The sequence below is a fragment of the Podarcis muralis genome, chromosome 8, assembly GCF_964188315.1.
Source record: "Podarcis muralis chromosome 8, rPodMur119.hap1.1, whole genome shotgun sequence".
NCBI lineage: Eukaryota > Metazoa > Chordata > Lepidosauria > Squamata > Lacertidae > Podarcis > Podarcis muralis.
Genome location: NC_135662.1, coordinates 41,208,743 through 41,228,437, shown reverse-complemented (window position 1 = coordinate 41,228,437; position 19,695 = coordinate 41,208,743). Strand labels below are relative to the sequence as shown.

Below are 19,695 nucleotides of genomic sequence, written 5' to 3'. Positions count from 1 at the left end.
CAGAGTCGGTCACGACTGGACCTAATGGTCAGGGGTCCCTTTACCTTTACCTTATCTTTAAAGTCAGTTGGACTTCTTGGAAAACATGGTTAGCATTGAACTGTTAGGGACTCACAGCTTTACAAGCATTATTTGACTACCATATAATCTGCAGCCGAGTTTACATTTATTCTAGTTACTTCAATATATTCCTTTAAATCACATACATTTTCTGAATGTGGGTTGGCTAGGTTTGCCAGATAAAATTAATTATGTTATTGATAATGTATTGTAACAGTAATTAAGTGGTATATATGCAGCTGAGCATAATGATGTATACAACCCAAAATGGACAGGTGTCAATTGCAAAGAGACTGACCCTACCCAACAAGATGTAGCCCAGTGGAACAGTGTGATTTAGTGTATTGAGTTGGTTTAGTAGCAAGCAAAACATCAACCAAATTCCCCAGTAACCTTGAAGTTTACTGCTTCTTCAGACACTAATGCTGGTTACTTTTCAGAATGCAGTTTTACTGGTTGGGTTACAGAAACTTAATGTCTGGTCAACTCAAGTTCAGAATGGCACTTCTCTCATTTCTGCTTGGTCAGTTAGTGTCTTGGTTCTATTATTCATGTCTTTCCTATATATTAATGTTTCACTTTTTGTATCATTACGCTGTTCAGAACTCATACATTATCTTTGTAATCATCACAATTTTGTAAGGTAGGCTAGTATTATTATTCCCATATTACAGAAGTAGGGTTAAGGGCAGTGAGCAAAGCCTAAGGGCACCTAGCAAGTTTATGAATGAGATGAGATTTTAACTGTGGGCAGCTCATTTCACAGTTCAGACTTTACTAGCTAGGACTGTTGTGTGCCTGACTCAGTAACATTGTAAATTAGAAATGGGGTGAAGTCATGACCAGCATTTGACAGGTCAGTTGCCATAATAACAATTCTCAATAAAGCATTTTTTTCTTCTTTCACCGCCATAATTTCTTATTTAGTCATGCTGAGAAAATGAGAAAGCTAACTCTGTAACCAGTCTATACAGACATTGGTGCAAATACAAATATATTTTTCCCCTTTGAAACAGCAGAATTCTTAAGGGAACAGCAGAAATCCATACGCCTTGGTTTTTGTTAATTTGATGCAATACGAATATATGGTTAATATGTAAGAGCACATATATGTGGCACTTACTAAAATATGCACACTGCCATCTAGTGGCTAGTAATGTAGCGTTCTCTAATCTGTATTACCTCATCCTCAGGAAGTGGTAGAGAACTCAATATCTGAGGCAGGCTCTTGACAAAATGCAAGAGTTTCCTCTTTTATATGAAATCTCAAGCTGCTACTGGTTAAATACTGCTTGACCTTTCAGTATTTCCCAAGCAAGGCTTGCTAATTTTATTCAGTGTTGTTGCTTTAATATACTTTCCATCGATTTATTTTGGACAGAAGTTAAGGAAGCAGGTCTGTAAATTCCTGGATTGTCTGAGAATCCCCTTAAACAATGGTAGTCTACTAATTCTCCAATATGGATGCCATTCCTAGCAAGCTTATATGTTTTAAACAAAAACTATTTTGAGCTCTTAGAAATGTTGAGTGAAAGCCATCTGGTCCTAATGACTAACTACAGTAGTTGTTTTAGTTTGTGAATGAACACCACACATGTATTCCTTGCCAGCTGTATTAGACAGCTATTCAGCTGCACTCACTGAAAAGCTGGTTCATGTGTGGCTGTTTCTCACACACCTTTGTCCGAAGTCCGGAGACAAATTGGGCCATTATTAAATTTAAGCCAATCTCAGCTGAGCCACTGGAAGCCAACTGTGGGTATGGGAGTTGTAATGGAAGACCCATTGCAACTTTTCTTAGGAAGAAGAAAAACATGCTTGCTTGTTATTCACTGACCCGTCTTGTGAAGCAAAGAATAATACAAGGAATTCGCTTGACTTCCCAGCTTCATTCTGCAAGTCTTATAAGGTGCTTTGTGAGGGCTTGTCACAAAGAAAGTAAATGCTTTTCTTGTGTACCCAGTTTTCAACCTCGTCTCTTAATGGTCCTACTGCTTCTCTGGCTGGTTTCTATCTTCTGGAGTATTTAAATAACAGTGTGTAGTTTCTATAGCTTCCTTGAGTGCCCTAAATATGTAGTCCTTCAGAGGTATGTGTGCACACCACAACACAAAGGGCCTACCCTAATGTTAGGCAGAATAGGATGACTGCCTCAGACGGCTGGTGATGAGTGTGGACCAGGGAATCCTGGCAAATGGCTGGAGGAAAGAGCTACAGGAGGAGGCCAAGTGGCCTGCCCTGTGCCCCATAAGCTAGCCTGATGCTCTCAGGTGTAGTGGGAGGGTGTTGTCAGCGGCAAGTCTGGTTGGGTTCTGTACAAGGAATTGCCGGTGGGTGCTATCTTTTCCTCAGGTAGAAAACATCTCTTGATGCAGCCCTGGATACAAATAGATATGTCCTTGGCATTTGTACAGCACTAATCTACATTCCTGAACAGGTGGTTTTAAACCAAAAAGTAATTTCCTGTTCATTCACAAGAGCAGCTGAAGTACACACATCCAAGATTCCTCTGGCTGCACATGGGCTTCAAGCTGAGAGGAGGCTCACATACCTTTGTAGAATTCTAGCCAAAATGCTTTTATAATTCTTCTCTCCTTCATCCTGCTCATAACACCCTCGTTAAAGCCATTTAGGGAGCTTTGTGGCTTAGGACTGATTTTAGTGTGGGATGAGATCAAAATTCTCAGGATTTTGTCTCAAAATAGGAGCTGGGGCAAGGTTTCATGAAAGCCGCCCCCCCCCCCCCGCTGCCACCGCCCTTCCCACCTTTCTGTGGTCTTTGAGGTGGTGGTGATAGTGCATTTGCACACATGTTTCTACTGCTGTGTAACATTTACCCCTAAGACATAAGCCTGGAGTGAGGGCAGGAACATTTGCTCAGCTTTGGGCTTGGCCGCCATCATTGCCTAGTCAAATCTCACTGCCTGTGTGGCATAATCACAAAGCCGATTTGGGGTAAGTGCAATGCTTGCTGCCTTCACTGTGATATCTTATGGGTAAAAATGTTAAAGGGGAAGTGGCTCCAGCAGCAGGGAAAGCACAACCCCCTGTCACCAGCATAGGCGTAGCCAGGCTTGGGGTGGGGGGGCAGGCCTTTTGTTAGGGGGGGCAGAACCTTGGTTAGCCATGTATTTTTATTGATTGGGGGCAGCTACCCCTCCCTTGGCTACGCCCCCCTTGGCTACTCCCATGGTCACCAGCAAGTAGGGAAAACACTTGAATCTAGGTTTACAAGACCTCCTGGAAAAAAGATTTAAAGGGATGGTTTTCATCAAGCAAGGCCTGATGTCAACTGGGTTTCCCATCTCCAAATATTCTTACAATGCAAGGGGTTGGACTAGATGGTTCTCAGGGTCCCTTCTAACTCTACAATTCTATACCACGCTCTGCTGTCCTACCATGGTCCTATTGACCACCTGCTAAGAGTTCATATAGGAAGAAAGTGGTTAGGGTTTGAAGAGGCTCTCTCTCTCTCTCTCTCTCACACACACACACACACACACAGAGAGAGAGAGAGAGAGAGAGAGAGAGAGAGAGAGAGAGAGATCTTACACTTTAGGAATGTTTGTGACATACTAGTGAGACTGAAAAGACATCATAGTATGAATTGCATCATAGTAGGGCATCCTAGCAACCAGTAGCTTGCTAGGGTGGAAAAAAAAGCCAGTCTTTCCTCGCAGCTGGTCTTTCCTAGCAGCAAGGTTTGCTTCCTGCAGGGTGCAGGATCTGTGTGGCTCTGCCCAATGGTTAGAAGCTGAGCAACAGAACTGCACAGAATCTTGTCTGTGCTGTGCAGCAGCTAAATCAAACTGGAAAGATCGACCTACAGGGCAGGCAAGCAAATATTCATTGTCTCTCCCCCTCCCCCTTTTATTCCCGCATTAGGTGCATTTCTGTATAACATTGTGGGTGGGTTGAATTAATTTTTAAGAGAATAAAGGAAGTTGTGTTGATAATCTCTGCTTCTCCTGATTACTGTTTTCTAACCAAATATATGCCCTCTTCTGTACAGTGGAGAGATTGCAGGAAGTGTGTAAAAGGTAACTGCTAAGTTTCTGTAGCTTCTTTCATTCTTTGTAATCTCTTCAGACATAAATCCTTTGAGGATTGTGTATGAAACAGTAATGCAGTAGCTCATTCATTCATTCATTCATTTGGCTTATATCTTCATCTTATATTTAGTTAGAGGCATTGTATGATAAATGAATAGGAAAAATCCACCCCAAAGGTCACCAGACTATGCCATATAATTCCTGTTAGGCGAACAGTTCAGTTGAGTTTGAGTTCCATATTGGCCGTAGTCCCTAAGAAAAAAATGTTACAACGCAATGCATAATGGGGTGGACAACACAACTCACAATTTGTAGATAGTTACAATGAGCAAGAGCTCAGCCAGCCAAAATTAGTTTTCATTACAGCAGTCACAGATGATAGCAATTTACAACAAGAGATTCAATAGAAGCAGCATGAGATCTGGATAATGCTAAAGTGTGAGATGCTGACTTAATGAGTAATTCTTTATATCAATTATCTGATCGTTTCAAGATCTGACTGGTTTCCCTTACCCAAAAGCAGTTGGGGAAGAAGCATGTTTCTAACCAATATACAGTATAAGCAGAGTATTTTTTAAAATCCAAATGTTACGAGATCCTCAGTTTCTCCCATGTCACAAAAGCATAGGCCAAATCTAGACATAATGTAAAGTTGTGAGCCTGTGCTAGGCTTGGGCTCAGGAGCTGCCTCTTCCTCCTCCTCCAGTGTCTGCTTGCCCTCTCCAACGCCACCACCCTCTGCACCTTTGCCAGAGGGGGGTACCCAGAAGAGGACCACCAGTGATGGCCTAAAGGTCTGGGAGAGATTCATACAGGATAGCCATGGTGACAAGAAATTGTATGCAGGCAAGAATATTGGGGGGGGGGGGGCTTCAAGAATAAGGTCTGACAGACTGCCTATCCCCCCCTTTGTTTATAATGCTTTGCAACAGCTGTGATGCATATGGCGATGACTGGGCAGGCAGCACCCCGCTTCAGTTCTGCAGTGAGATTAGGCCCAGTGAATAAAAAGAGACCCAACTGCTAAGTAACCATTTGCAATTCTGTTCTGTCCATAAAGAGGCCGCTCAATTCTTTTTACAGGCTGGTAACTTTTGTGAGCTTCTTTAGAGGCTGTGCCATATTCAGTTGGGTTTTCCTTACCATTTAAAGTGTTCTCATTAACAGGATGGGAGAGAACAAAACAAGTTTGAAGTCTCAGTTTATTTATTCAGTAAGCAGAGTTTAAAGAGCCTGCAGCAAAATACAATCCACCACTGGAAACCCTTGGGGCAAGAGAGAACTAAGGGAGACCTTCCGTGTTCTATTCAGTAGACAGATTTTTAAAAGGCTGCATGCCCAAAATGACTGGTGAGGGGCATCTATTGGCCCAAAGGTTTTCTGTTGTGTCTCCATTTATTTCAATAGACATATCTGGGTTTTGCAAGATTTTTTTTATTGATTACTTGCAAAAACCCTTGAGATGTCGAGTATCCAAAGGAAATGTTTGCAAAAGCCTGATTGTTTTTAAGCTTGAACACAGAGATGTTAATGCATCCTTACAAATTATCTCCCTCCACAAAGCCATTGTTAGCACTCCTGGGTGGGGTGGGGGTGCAGAACACAGGCACCAGGCTTGTGGGATTTTTTGCCAATAGAGATCCAGCATGCGCCTTCTGGGTCAAATTTTAAACGCCTACTGAAAACTTTTTTATTCTGCCAGGCAATTAAGAATGTATCTTTCCACAATGGTTAAATGAGGTCTGTTTTTAACTTTTGAATACATGATTTGTTATTGTATGTTTATTGCTGTAAATCGCTTTGATATTTCTTCTTCTTCTGATATAGCAGTATATAACTGTTTTAGAAATAAATACAGTTACTTGACCTCTTTTCCTTCCCCCACGACCTCAGTGTGACTAACAGAATCAGGGTGTGTGTGATTTAGATCAGACAAATGATGCTGTGGAAGGTTAAAAACCTCTTCCCTAGCAGAGCCCTTCCAGTCAATGTCACCTTCCCCAAACTGCTTTAAAATAAAATGAAAAGTCAGGAGATTGCTTCATATAATTTATGTGTCATAATTTGTTTGTGCTTCCTTGCCCTGTGTGGTATATTGTATTTGGAGATAGATAGATAGATAGATAGATAGATAGATAGATAGATAGATAGATATGTGGATTCTGGGACACGGGTGGTGCTGTGGTCTAAACCACTGAGCCTTGGGATTGCTGATCAGAAGGTTGGTGGTTCGAATCCCCACGATAGGGTGAGCTCCCGTTGCTCGGTCCCAGCTCCTGCCAACCTAGCAGTTTGAAAGCACGTCAAAGTGCAAGTAGATAAATAGGCACCACTCCAGCAGGAAGGTAAACGGCATTTCTGTGCGCTGCTCTGGTTTCACCAGAAGCAGCTTAGTCATGCTGACCACATGACCCGGAAAAACTGTCTGCGGACAAACGTCAGCTCCCTCGGCCAATAAAGCGAGATGAGCGCTGCAACCCTGGAGTCGTTCGCGACTTGACTTAACTGTCAGGGGTCCTTTACCTTTTTATATACGGATTCTACTAATTTCATGCATGAGATCAAAAGGGCTTCTAGTATACTGCAGTCCTGAATCACCAAATGTCTTGGAATTCAGGTCATCTCAAAGGGTTTGCCACATGTCAAAGTAGCTTGTGTAGAAGTTGATGGGCGTTAAATGGAATGTTGGAGAGAGCCAATCAGTGCTGGAGCATCCAATCACCTGTAGTTGTATTTTCTTTTTAATTCCATTCTGGTCTAATGAAATGAGCACCTGAAAATGAGACCTGTTTCCTTTGTGTATAAAAATGACAATGTTTTGGTGGGCAAATGATTTTATTTTTTAGAGTTGTTGCATCTCCTCCTCTTGCCTCCCCTTACTGCTGCTGGCTCCCTAAAAAAACCCCATCAAGGAGTCTGTGGCCCCCATGCGTCATTGGTAAGGGGTGAGCTTTTCCCTTAAGCCAGCCATTTTCAGGGTGTACCTTTTTTCTTCCATATGGAAAGCACAGAAGACATCACTGATTCCCTTGCTGTGCATTGGTTCGGGGGACAGAGAAAGACTATCCCTCCAAAAATGGCTTGGGGGAGGAAACCCATCCTCTGCTGAGGACCCTTTTGTCCAAAAAGCCCATGACAAGGGTGAGCTTTTTTGGGGGGTGCAGCCTTTGCTTCCCCCACATGCATGTCAGTGGACACAGGACTGCTATTTTGATTTTTACCCAAACTATACCTGTAAACATGGCATCATGGGAAAAGCAAAAGGAAGCCACTCCAAATTGTTTCACTCCACCAATTTCCCTTGAAACAATTTTGTACACCCCCGCAAAAAAACAAAAACAAAATGAAGCCCCACTCTCAAACCAGCGATGGGGGGGAGAAGGTGTAATTTCAAGCAGATCTAAGTATATATTTTATCTATCTGTCAAAATGTTATAACCTAAGATAGGATTATTTTCTGTCCCTTTTGTGGGCATTTATCTGATTGTTAGTACTATCTTGCATCCTACATAGTGCACTTAGTGGATATTTGGAATGTAATAGAAGCATTGCGGGAAAATTCATTGAACAACCTGGATCCGAACATAGAACTGAATGTGGCTCGAATTGAAGCTGTCCTGTCCACCGTTTTTTACCAACTGAACAAACGCATGCCAACTACCCACCAGATCAACGTAGAGCACTCCATCAGCTTGCTACTCAACTTCCTGCTGGCAGCTTTTGATCCGTAAGTTTTCCTTCTAATGTTATTGATTTTAAACTTTACACAGAAAAATAGTACCAAAGTGAAATATCGGTTTGAGCTGGGCCTTGGACAAAGTGAAATTCCCGAATTACTGTTATTGTTCATAAATTTCTTAATTATGACTATAAAGGCTATATGTTACACATGTAGATGTGTGCAATATTACCTTGTTGCCTCAGGGATGGAGAAGTGGGAATTGGAGGGAATGCTTAAATCTTTCCCTCCCCACCATTGTCTGCGCTCTCTCTCTCTCTCTCTCTCTCTCTCTCTCTCTCTCTCTCACACACACACACACACACACACACACACACACACACACAGCTTTACCAAAAGGGCCATTGCAGTAATGTGCATGTAACGTCGAGTTTGGCCCCAAACAGAACACTTCAAAATGCAAAATTGTTCCATTCTTTGGGTATTATTATTGCTGGTGGAAACATCTGCAGCAGTGTTTATTCTGTAGCAGTGGCATGGGGTTAGTGGCTTATTGTTTGAAGGAAACTCTTTTTGCTACAAGCTTAGGCAGCTGTGAGCAATTTCCCCCTTTTCCTTGTTAATGTAGCAAACTGTGAGATTCCAACAGAAAAAAAGGGCAATAGAATTCATGTTATTACTACTGCCTGAAACCTTGCATTTGAAGGCCATGGGGAGGTGGAGACAACCAAACAAATGTGAATTTATAGGGAAGAGACATCCCTAATGTCATGTTACAGATGAGCGTTCTGTGTATATATGTAAATTACGGTAATTGAACATAGGATCCATCAGCATGTTATTGGCATTCTTAAAAGCATCTGAATAGCCTGAAATTACAAACTGGATTGACTGGGATCAGCTTTGTGCTTCGACAGGTGCAAATTATCTATTACCTCATTACTGTTTTCTATTATGAAAATGCACTGGTTGGAAATCCACACTATTAAAGTACCATTAAAATAAGTTGCCTTGTGTTCCCGCTTGCCTACCCAACCCCCTCTCGCCCTCCTCCTCAGCACACACTTGATGGAGTTCTTGCTTGGCATTGTGTACCTTCCAGAGTCAGATCAACTGGTACAGCTTAGTCACCATGGCAACACCTGGGGTGAGGTGGGAGGGAGCAACCGTTCCACATGACAAAGTAGCAGAGGCACTGTGTGCCTGTATCCAACCAGCTCTCCTGCCCTCTCCAAGGAGAAATTGTCAGTAGGCTGTGAAACTCTGGCCTTCAGTGTTTGGAAAAGATTCCACAACAAGACGGAAGCTCTTTTAAAAAAAGAAGTAACAGTAAAGCCTGAATTCTTGACTCTTCACAAGAACAGGGAAGAAACCAACTGAGAATGCCTGGGCACATGTTTTGCTGCCCACTGCCTGTAAGTCTCCCTCCCTCCCAACAAAACCATCACCGTGAAAATGAGATCATTCGTAATACCCATTTTGTTTCTGGAGTTTAGCACTGCAAGGCTTTGAAGATGCATACAAAACACCATCCCGCAGAGGAAGGACTGAAAAAGTATTGCTTTTGTAAATGATGGGGTGATCTGTGTTAACACAGTCAGTGGCGTAGCGTGGGTTGTCAGCACCCGGGGCAAGGCAAGTAATTTGCGCCCCCTAACCCATGGATTTGCGCCCCCTAACCCGTGGATTTGCGCCCCCTAACCTGTGGATTTGCCCTAACCCCAGATGTTGCGCCCGGTGCGGCCTGCACCCCCCACGCTACGCCACTGAACACAGTACTGCTCTCACATAGAATGTGCTCAACAATTATTCTATACACTTTTGGTAGCTAGGTAATTGTAGGACCTGGAGTATATCCAAAAATGCAAATTGTTCTAAAATAGCAACTGCTTTCATTTCAAGTACTGTAAATCAGAGCTGTCCTCACTATGCTGACATAGTGCTTCAAATTTGTGATTGAATTAATAGAGGGGTAATCAGAAATCCTAAATGTGAGCCTCAATGAGCCATATAGCCTGATAGGATGGATGAAGAATCCCAGGAGTTCTGGTCAGGAAATGCATTTTATTAATGTCGCCTGGTGTGGCAAAATATTAAAGACTCAGTCAAGTGGAATGACCATAGAAATGTTAACAGAGTTTCCATTCTTGTTGCTACTTAAGATGTAGCTTAGCAATTTTGGATTGAAGGTTTGAGTTATATTAACAGTGCAGGCCTGTGCCTATCTACTCATGCTTAGGCCCCACTGAGTTCAATGGGGCTTCTTCCCAGGGAATTACATATAGCAAAGCAGCTCCCTTAGCTAAATATGACTGCCTGTGTTATCTGCATCTGGATGCCTTCGTCTGCAACAAAGCATGTCTTCCCCATATTGGTCTCTACAGCCACAGCAGGCACTGTAACTCTCCAATGGTTTGACTTTACCCCCAAATGCATACTCCTCCATTGTCTCCCAAGACAGAAGGATGCCAATAACAGCAGTTATCATGTAGCCTATTCACAGTGAGAGCAGGAAACACTGGTCTCACCATGAATTGGCTTCATAGATATACTTAGTTATATGACATTGTAATGTCATCATGTTAATCATATTATCCCAATGGGCTGCCAGCAAATTAGTAGCGGCCGCCATTTTATCCCAGAGCAATCAGAGTGAGCAATCCTAACAAGAGCCTTAAAGTCAAGTTGTAAGGAAATATCCAAGTGTCTTTTGCTGCAAGGCAGGATGGAAATCTTTTAAATAGACAAACTGTACTCATAATTGCAGGGAACTCATTGGAAATACATTTGGTGAAGGCCCACAAATCAAAGGTGTGTGTAAAGAAGGCTTTTCCGAGGTCAGAGTATAGGGTCTTTGATTTCTACGAAGAGGTGCAAATGAAGGCATTTTCTTCTGATCACATCTAGTTTGGTTCCCTGACGCAGCTTGTCACTCAGTTCTTTTTCTCAGCAATCACAGCAATTGCATGTGCAGAGAGACAGGGATTTCTGCTTGCTTCCTTTTAAACCAGACTCCTTATTTTTGCCCTGAAATATATTAAACTGTTTTATAAATGGGACAGGGCAACATTAAGTAATGCTAGGGAGTGGGGAGGCCACCTGCTCATCTTTTTTTGCTACTGGTTACAACCCACTTACAGCTTTGATTATCTGCTGCATTCATGCCATTAAAACACACACACACACACACACACACACACACATACCTCTTCCTATGTTCATGGCACGCACGCTCTGCTCAGTAAAATACGTTTTTCAAAATATATTAACAGAATAGTATAAATAAAATACACATAAGGGGGGCTCATTCTTCGTTATTTTTAAACTCTCACCTACTCTTATGGAGAATAATACAGCTTATTTCTGAAGGGAAATCTAGGTGAGGTTTTGTTAAATCAGCTTGGAAGTGCTATTGGCTCTGATAGAGTATGCAAAAGCATGCACAGGGTTTTAGTCATATGCTATAGATTTTGTTTTGTGATAGCCTCTAGCTAATATGGTATAGAGCAGTGTTTCCCAAACGTTTTTGGGCAACGGCACACCTGTTTACCGGAAAAAAATCTCGCGGCACACCACCATTAAAGCCCCGCCCCCGTGACGTCATTCGGGGAGCCGGCGGCCCGGGCCTGAGCTGGAAGGAGAGGCGGTGCTTTTCGGCACAAGGCAATCGGCCTGGAATTGTTTCCCGCGCGCTGCGAAAGGGAACAGCTGCGGTCGCGCGAACCCTCCGGCGCTGGGAGGGGAAAGGGCGGAGTCGCAGAGCACCAGCTGGCCGAGCGGTTGCGCGCAGCGTTGCGCTTTTGGAGAGCGTGCGGCTGCTGCTAGGGGATCCGGGGACGTGAGCAGGCCTGGCCCGACCCGGGTTGAAGGAGGACAAGCCGGCAGCGCGCCAAGTGAGTTCGGTTGCGCACGACGGCCCCCGCTCCCCCCACCCCCGCCGGATCCTCGCCGCCGCCGCCTCTCGCCCGCCTCCCTCCCACGGCACACCACCCGATGTCTCACGGCACAGTAGTGTGCCGCGGAACACCGGTTGGGAAACACTGGTATAGAGTAGTACTATTGGCATTGGACAGCTGGAGTACCCGGTGGCCTCAGGTCTTTTACTGATGTTTCATATGCGTTAGAGGCAGGAGAGCAAAGGGCAGTTCCCTACCTCCTCACTTTTGCAGACAAGTACAGCGTGAAAGAGAATTACAAGGGGATTCTCAGCCCTTTATTCTGTTCGCTTCATAAGTCCTTCTGATGCCTTTACAACAGCCCATGGCCAGTACAGAGGAATGCTGCCGTTCATGTAATAAGCACGAGTTTTCTGTACATCTCTTATGATTGTTAAAATCAGTGTGATCATGTTTTGACAAGTGAAGTTGTTGATCAGTCTACTACCCAACTGCATATACAATTGTTGGCTGGATGAGCACCACAATACATTTCTCTGATGGCACAGTTGGTTCTTTGAGTGTTGTTCATTCTTGTAGAGAACTGAGTAACATTTAACTAGAAATATTTTCTCCATCTCTACAAGTAACGCAGTTGACTTCTTCGTTTATTTTCTGCCTCTGTGCCCTGCTGCACTAGCCCATGGGCTTGCGGGAGTGGTTTAGTGCAGGGATGTCAAAAACACCAGAGTGATTCATTCTAATGCTTATAAGAAATTGTAAACTGCCAGCAGAGCCACACTGCCTTGGCAGACGCAGGGCAAACACTGCAACAGTGGGAAGTCACCATTACTTGTCCACACCCAAGCAAATGTTTAGGCATTCTTTCTACACAAAGCAGCCTACTTCAGTTTGGCCCATCAATTCACCTGACCGGTGAGGCCATAGATGGCTACTATCCAAAGCTTACAGATAGCTCTTCTCTCTGGGCCAAAAGCCCAGCATCCCAGGGTCTTCTGGAACATTTCACCTTTAGTTTCAACACACTCTGAAGCTTTTCTCCCCGTTTATGACTTCACAACAATGATCCCTTCACTGAGCATCTTCACCAGCAGCTGTCACAAGGCAGAATACTTGCTCTTAAGCAGCCATATTTTCCTCATGAAAACTTTAAAAACTACTATGGTAAAGGAGTTTCATTGTACAACTTTGTAGCTTTGATAATTGCCAGACCCTAGGGGCACCTAAATGCCAAGGTGCCCATTTATCTCACCTAGTCACAAGCCATGTCAATACATATTTTCATGGGGAAATTGAATTTACGCTGAGTCTAGGTAGAGATGTATGAATATAAATGACTCAGATGAAATACGGTGTCCAAATCTATCAAGTCAAACTGCAATATTTTTTTAAAAAATGGAAAATATTCCTTTCATACCTTCTCTTCTCAGAAGTATTCAGCTATGGAAATGCCATTCCATTTGGGATACAGAGAAAACTTACTTATCTGCTATTCACAATTCATCCCCTTACTGAAGAAGGAACCATTAAATTTGTACAATTGCCATAGGTCACACTTTAAAAAAAAATAAAAATCCATTGTCTTCAAACAATAAAGTTGTTTCTCCCTACCATTATTACATTTTTAAAAAGTGCCACAAGGTGGAGGGAACCCTGATTCATATGTGGTGTTCATGTAAATATGCTAGAGAGTATTGAGAAATGATTCACACAGAATTTAAAAAGATTCTAAAACTCACATTTCCCAAAAGACTGGAGGCCTTTCTGTTAGGGATAATAGGTGACGACATTCCAAAAAAGGCACTCAATATCTTTTTGTACATGACTGCTGCAGCTAGAATAGTATATGTGAAAAATTGGAAAGAAGAGATACCCACGAAGGAAATTTGGCAGAACAAATTGATAGAATATATAGAATTAGTACCATGACCAGAAAACTAAGAAATAAGGTAAGTTAAAGAGAAGAGTGGAGGTGTTTTGGAGATTATCTTAGAGGGTACAATATACGATTTAACTTACAAGTAAGAGTTAATATATGAGCAGCAGATAACATCAAAAAAGGGAGACGTGAGACGATAATGGGTGAAATATCAGGGTATGCAGCTGATTTCCCTAGAATGCAACAGAGAGATGGATTGGGAAGTCTTAGGAAAAGAGATGGATACTGTACGATGTGTGTATAGAAGCTGTTAAAATTGCATAAATAAAAGGTTTTTTGGGGGTGGGGGTTAAGTGAAAGCTATTAACTTCTTGATCACCCAGATCAAAAACCCTTCCCGGCTCCTGACACACGCCCAGAATGGGGGGGGGGGGGAGTACATTAGGTATACTTATATTCTCTCCATTGGGATTAATATGAGGGAAAATCTTCAGGGAACACACACAACTGCCCAGGAAAAGAAGGGGGGTGGGGAAACAGAGAAATGCTGGCTAGAGCCTTCTTCCCTGCCAGAGCCTGAGCAGACTAGATTGGGTAACGTTTCGTGCTGGTTTTGATGGAATTTAGTGTTGTGCTATAATTGTTATATTTGATTCATTTCTCCAGCTGTATCTTTTTAAACTGTTTTTACCGTACAACACTCAGATAACCACTGTTCAAATCGGAACTACAGTAAATAGCTTGTTTTCTCTTGTATTCTTTTTAAAAGTTTTATGGTTGTTTACAAAATTTTAATTTCCAAGCATAAGAATATTTGTATGGCATAATTCAACAGCAGTGCAAAAATATTGCCATATTGATGTCATCATATTTGTTTTCTTGTTTCTGTATAGAGAAGGACATGGAAAAATGTCTGTCTTTGCTGTCAAAATGGCCTTGGCAACACTTTGTGGAGGAAAGATCATGGACAAATTGAGATGTAAGTCTTTGTCCTCTATTGTTTATATTTTATTAATGTTGTTCCTTTCCTTTCAATATGGAATAGAACCGGAATTTGGTTTAGATAATAGTGATATGAATCAAGACCCAAAGTGCTACTCTACTAAACAATGCAGAGTACAAAGTCCCCCAGCAATAAAACTGCTAGCACATTTGCAAAGCTAAGCAGGGTCCAGTACGGTTTCAAATTAGATGGGAGTCTGTGTGCTGAGATTCCTGCATTGTAGGGGATTGGACTAGATGACCCTTGGGATGAGAGCCAGTGTGGTGTAGTGGTTAAGAGCAGTCGACTCGTAATCTGGTGAACCGGGTTCGCGGCTCCGCTCCTCCGCATGCAGCTGCTGAGTGACCTTGGGCTAGTCACACTTCTCTGAAGTCTCTCAGCCCCACTCACCTCACAGGGTGTTTGTTGTGGGGGAGGAAGGGAAAGGAGAATGTTAGCTGCTTTGAGACTCCTTAGGATAGTGATAAAGCGGGATATCAAATACAAACTCTTCTTCTTCTTGGGGTCCCTTCCAGCTCTACGGTTCTTTGATTCTATTATACTAAAACAACAGGACACCACTGAATTGGCAGCCAGGCCCAAGTTTGAAAAGAACTAACAGTGTTTTCTGCTACAAGCAGTTTTCTGTTTAAGTTTTGCATAGTCAACATCTATAAAGCATTTAACAATTTTAAAGAATTGCTCTTTGACTCAGAAAGCAAGAGCAGAAAAGCAGTTAGCAAAATCTTTGGGAAACATGCATATGTATTAGAAAGATTGATCAATTAAAGCTTCTTTAATCAGGTTGCAGCCCTAGTTAAAACCAATATGGATTAAATTAATCCATTCATAGATCCAAACACATAACACACAAGAGGAACAGACACAACTTTGTTGTCTGAAGTGAAATCACCCTTTATAATGCATTGAATATTTTAAAGCGCGCACACAAATACCCAGTTCTCCAATAATCCAAATCAAGGTTGCCTACCTGTGGCCCTCCAGGTGTTGTAGGACATCAACTCTCATCAGTCCCAGCTGGCATGACCAGAGGTTAGGGATGATGGGAACTGGAGTCCAACAATTTCTGGTAGGCCACAGGTTAACCACCCATATCTAAATACTCAGTTCCCAGATCATGGACCACCTCTCCCCATTTGAACCAAACCAGACCCTGTGATAGTAATCTGAGGCTCTTCTTCGTGTTCTTCCTCCACAAGAGGTTCAGAGGGTGGCAACAGGAGAATGGGCTCCCTATTTGTGGAATGCTCTCCCTAGGGAGGCTGGCTGGCACCTTACATAACTTGAGTCCCAGGTGAGAACATTCCTCTTCACACAGGCCTTTTAAGTGTGTTGAGGGGAAGGTTATTGTTTTGTTTTGTATTTTGTATTTTTATACTGTAAGCTACCTAGTGATCTTCAGATAAAGGGTGGTATATAAATTTAATAAATCATCACCATTATCATTATTTGAAGTAGAAAGTTGCTCCAGGGGCAAGAAGTTTGCATTTTGTACTTTGGATCTCTTTTATCATGCTAAATTACCATTTTTTTCTGATTTGCATCATTTTTTTCCCTAAAACTAGAAAAGAATCTTGAGCATTAGAAAAGTGCTTGCTTACTCCTTTTAGTGAGTCCTAACAAAGGCATATCCCTTCTTTTGCAAAATAAAAATAGAATAACTGTAATTATTATTTTCATTTGAGCAGAAAGTTAGATTTGTATCTTGTGGCTTGAACCAAATAAACCATTTCATATTTCCCCCCTTTATTCCATCAGATATTTTCTCAATGATTTCAGACACCAGCGGTGTAATGGTTTATGGTAAATATGACATGTTTCTGCGAGAAGTCCTTAAACTACCCACGGCGGTCTTTGAAGGTCCTTCTTTTGGATACACAGAGCAGTCAGCAAAATCCTGTTTTTCTCAACAGGTAGATAAAAACATTCAGTGCCTCCTTTTCGCCCTTCCCATAATGACATGCAGTGAAAAAATGTTATGTGCTTTTTATTTGTTTATACTGTAGATTGTGTACTGGACACTTTAGCAATTGTAAACCAGAAGAGAACTGTATTTTGTTTAAGAACCAAATTAGATATGACTTGGAAGATGTGTGAACGATCACCTAATATGATTTGGAAAAAATACTAGCAAGATGCTGTAGGGTAGCTATGAATTGGTTCACAGCAGCAGCAGCAGCAGGAGGAGGAGGAGGAGGAGTAGCCCCTGTATTGTTTTCCGAAATGCTCCTACATAAGTATGGATTATGATTAGGGCTCAGCTCTCAGGTGGGCACCACTGGGAGACGTTCATGGTGAGCTCAGGCACATCTTTTTCTAGAAAAATAGCACTGGTTATGATAACAATGATATTAGATTTATAGACCAATAAACTATTGCCTCCAGTATTATAGAGATGAGCAATATTGGGACTAGGTATGCACTGAGGTTTGGTCCTTCCCAGTTCTACATGGACACAGGACTACGTCCAACCCATCCTGTTTATGTGCAGATTTAAATGGAAAATCCTTTAAAGTCTTCAAATAATGCCATTTTTAAAAAATGCAAGTACTTACAAGATGGTTCCAGGACTACAACACTGCCCCTGATCTCCCCGACTCCTTTTCAAAAGGCTCCCAAATGGCTGACTGAGATACTCACAGCCTGGATCAACTTCTTGCCTTTGAATTACAACAGAGCAAATCCCCCTTGTAGCAACATGGACTTGATGCATGGGCGTAGCCAGGAAGAGGCAAGTGGGACAGCTGACCCCCATCAAGTAAAACAATAGAAATACTTAACTAACTGACCAATCACATTGGTTCTGCCCCCCTAACAAAGTCCTGCCCCCCCCCCATAAAAATCCTGGCTACGCACATGACTTGGTGTCCCCAGTGGTGTAGCGTGGGGGTGCAGGGGGGCCGGCCGCACCGGGCGCAACATCTGGGGTTAGGGCAAATCCACGGGTTAGGGGGCGCAAATCCACGTGTTAGGGGGCGCAAATTACTTGCCTTGCCCCGGGTGCTGACAACCCACGCTACGCCGCTGGGTGTCCCTCAGAACTCTTCCTGGGCCATGCCCTTCACTGGCTCTGCTTTACTCCTTCATTGTGTCCTTGACCTCTGATAATGTCTGGGTGGAGAACAGAGAGGGCCGTTGAAGTATGTGTAGAAGCTAGCCTACTGTACAGAGATGAAATTACATCTGTTGCTTTGCTCACTTTTGCTCCAGATCCTGCCTATCACTTAAAGGTTGCCTCAGATGGTTGCCCGGAAAAGAATGCATCTCGGGCTGAAAAGAGTTCCCTTCCCCTGTTTAAGATATTGAAATGTATCTGCTTAATTATTTCACCCATGCGCGTGTGACCCACGAGGAAAGTAAAATTCCCCTTTCAGCTTCCAATGCTAAATTGTTTCTGCTTTGTTCATGTAAACAGAAAAAAGTCACACTGAATGCTTTTTTGGACACTCTCATGTCTGATCCTCCACCACAATGCCTGGTCTGGTTACCACTTCTGCATCGATTGGCAAATGTTGAGAATGGTATGTAGTCAAAGGATGAGTGGCATGTGGAATATCAATGTGGTTCACAATGATTGTGTTTTCCCCAGGAAAAGGAAGAATGGCTAAGAATGTGGTGCCAATTTCAGTTCCTAATGATAAGGTCGGCTTGTCCCTTGATTTCAATGTGCTCAGACATACTGAACTCAGCATAGTTCCAGGCTGCAAGCTGTAAACCTAGTTAGTGTTGCCCCTCTTGCAAAATCATACACAGCATAAACTGATAGGCTTGCTACCTTTAGTATCTCTCCTTCTGCCTTTTCAAGTTGACCACAGTAGATTCTTCACATCCATACTAGTCCTAGGATGGAATTCAACACTGCATTAATACAATTGTTCCTTCAGCACCAGTATTTCTGCTTGCCAGACAGAACAGTCTCCCTTAAGACTCCCTCCATGTGTTATTATGGAGGTTTTCCTGACTCCCCAAAGCAGATTTGGGGGAGCAGTGTGGGGAGGAGAGGGGGGAAAGCCCACTGAGCTACTGGGAGTCCTTATGCTGGCTTCAGCATTTCACTGGGTTAGTTGAATCCAACCCCTCATTCTTTCTTCCACACTTCCACCTTTTCCTGTTTTGGTTTTCTGCTGCTATAAGAGGTTTTCTCTTAGACAGTAGCAGATGCTTGTTTGTCTTCAGAGAAGATTGTGAAGCTTTTAAATTTCAGGAACCTTACAAATAATATTTGCTGTGGAAAATGACTTCAGACACAAACGTAGGTTGCTAAGACCTTTTAGTGGCTTCGGTTTTAACGCTGCGCTGATTGTCTTTTGTTTTGTTTTTAAATCCGTCTCCCCTTGTAGTCTTCCACCCTGTCGAGTGTTCCTACTGCCATAGCGAGAGCATGATGGGATTTCGCTATCGATGCCAGCAGTGTCACAATTACCAGCTCTGTCAAGATTGCTTCTGGAGGGGACATGCCAGTGGTTCCCATAGCAACCAGCACCAAATGAAAGAATACACGTCATGGGTAAGGGAAGGTTCATGAATTGCTGCAGACTGTTTGAACTCCACCAGTCAGAGAAAATCTCAAGGATGGGAGTTGGAACTGACCGAATTGTTTTCCCTTAAAACCACATATAGGAAACTAACTTTGCCAGTTTAGCTAAGCGTCTCTGTAATGGAGAAGCCCCAGTTGTGGTCCTTGTTCCCAGTCAGTTCTGAGATGAAAAATGGGAAGAACTGAACAGTATGGCTATCCTCAGTGTGGATTTGAGCAGTCCAACATGTTAATACTGTTCTGGATGTCAGGAGAGCTGCAGGAAGGTCTTGGAATATAAAACTATTTCCACAGTAAGTTGTTCATTTTTGTAGGACATAGTCAAATATGTTGGCTTTTCTCTCATATTATCTGCTTTATATGATAAGAGATCGATATCTAAAATGGAATCTTAAAAATCTAGATCTAAGAAGAACAATGGAAGATGTTGATTTACCATTCAGCTACTTTATGAAATATGTTTATATAAAGTCAGTAGAAGTGTAGGCATGCTATATATTCATTAACATTCAGCCACCATAGTTTCTTAACCTTTTTCAGACTATCTCTAACAACATGAACTCTATATTGCACTCAGATGAAACATATG

At 42.6% G+C, this 19,695-nt stretch overlaps 1 protein-coding gene across 25 annotated transcripts in view; it reads left to right on the top strand.

Moving 5' to 3' along the window:
* DTNA (dystrobrevin alpha) overlaps positions 1-19,695 on the top strand; it is a 186,259-nt gene that overhangs the window by 114,873 nt on the left and 51,691 nt on the right. For all 25 annotated transcript variants that reach the window (XM_077933046.1, XM_077933047.1, XM_077933048.1 and 22 more), the window contains 5 exons: positions 7,626-7,839; positions 14,460-14,545; positions 16,328-16,482; positions 17,985-18,090; positions 18,910-19,076. In XM_077933046.1, coding sequence (XP_077789172.1) covers positions 7,626-7,839; positions 14,460-14,545; positions 16,328-16,482; positions 17,985-18,090; positions 18,910-19,076 — 728 coding nt within the window. The remainder of the gene's footprint in view (positions 1-7,625; positions 7,840-14,459; positions 14,546-16,327; positions 16,483-17,984; positions 18,091-18,909; positions 19,077-19,695) is intronic.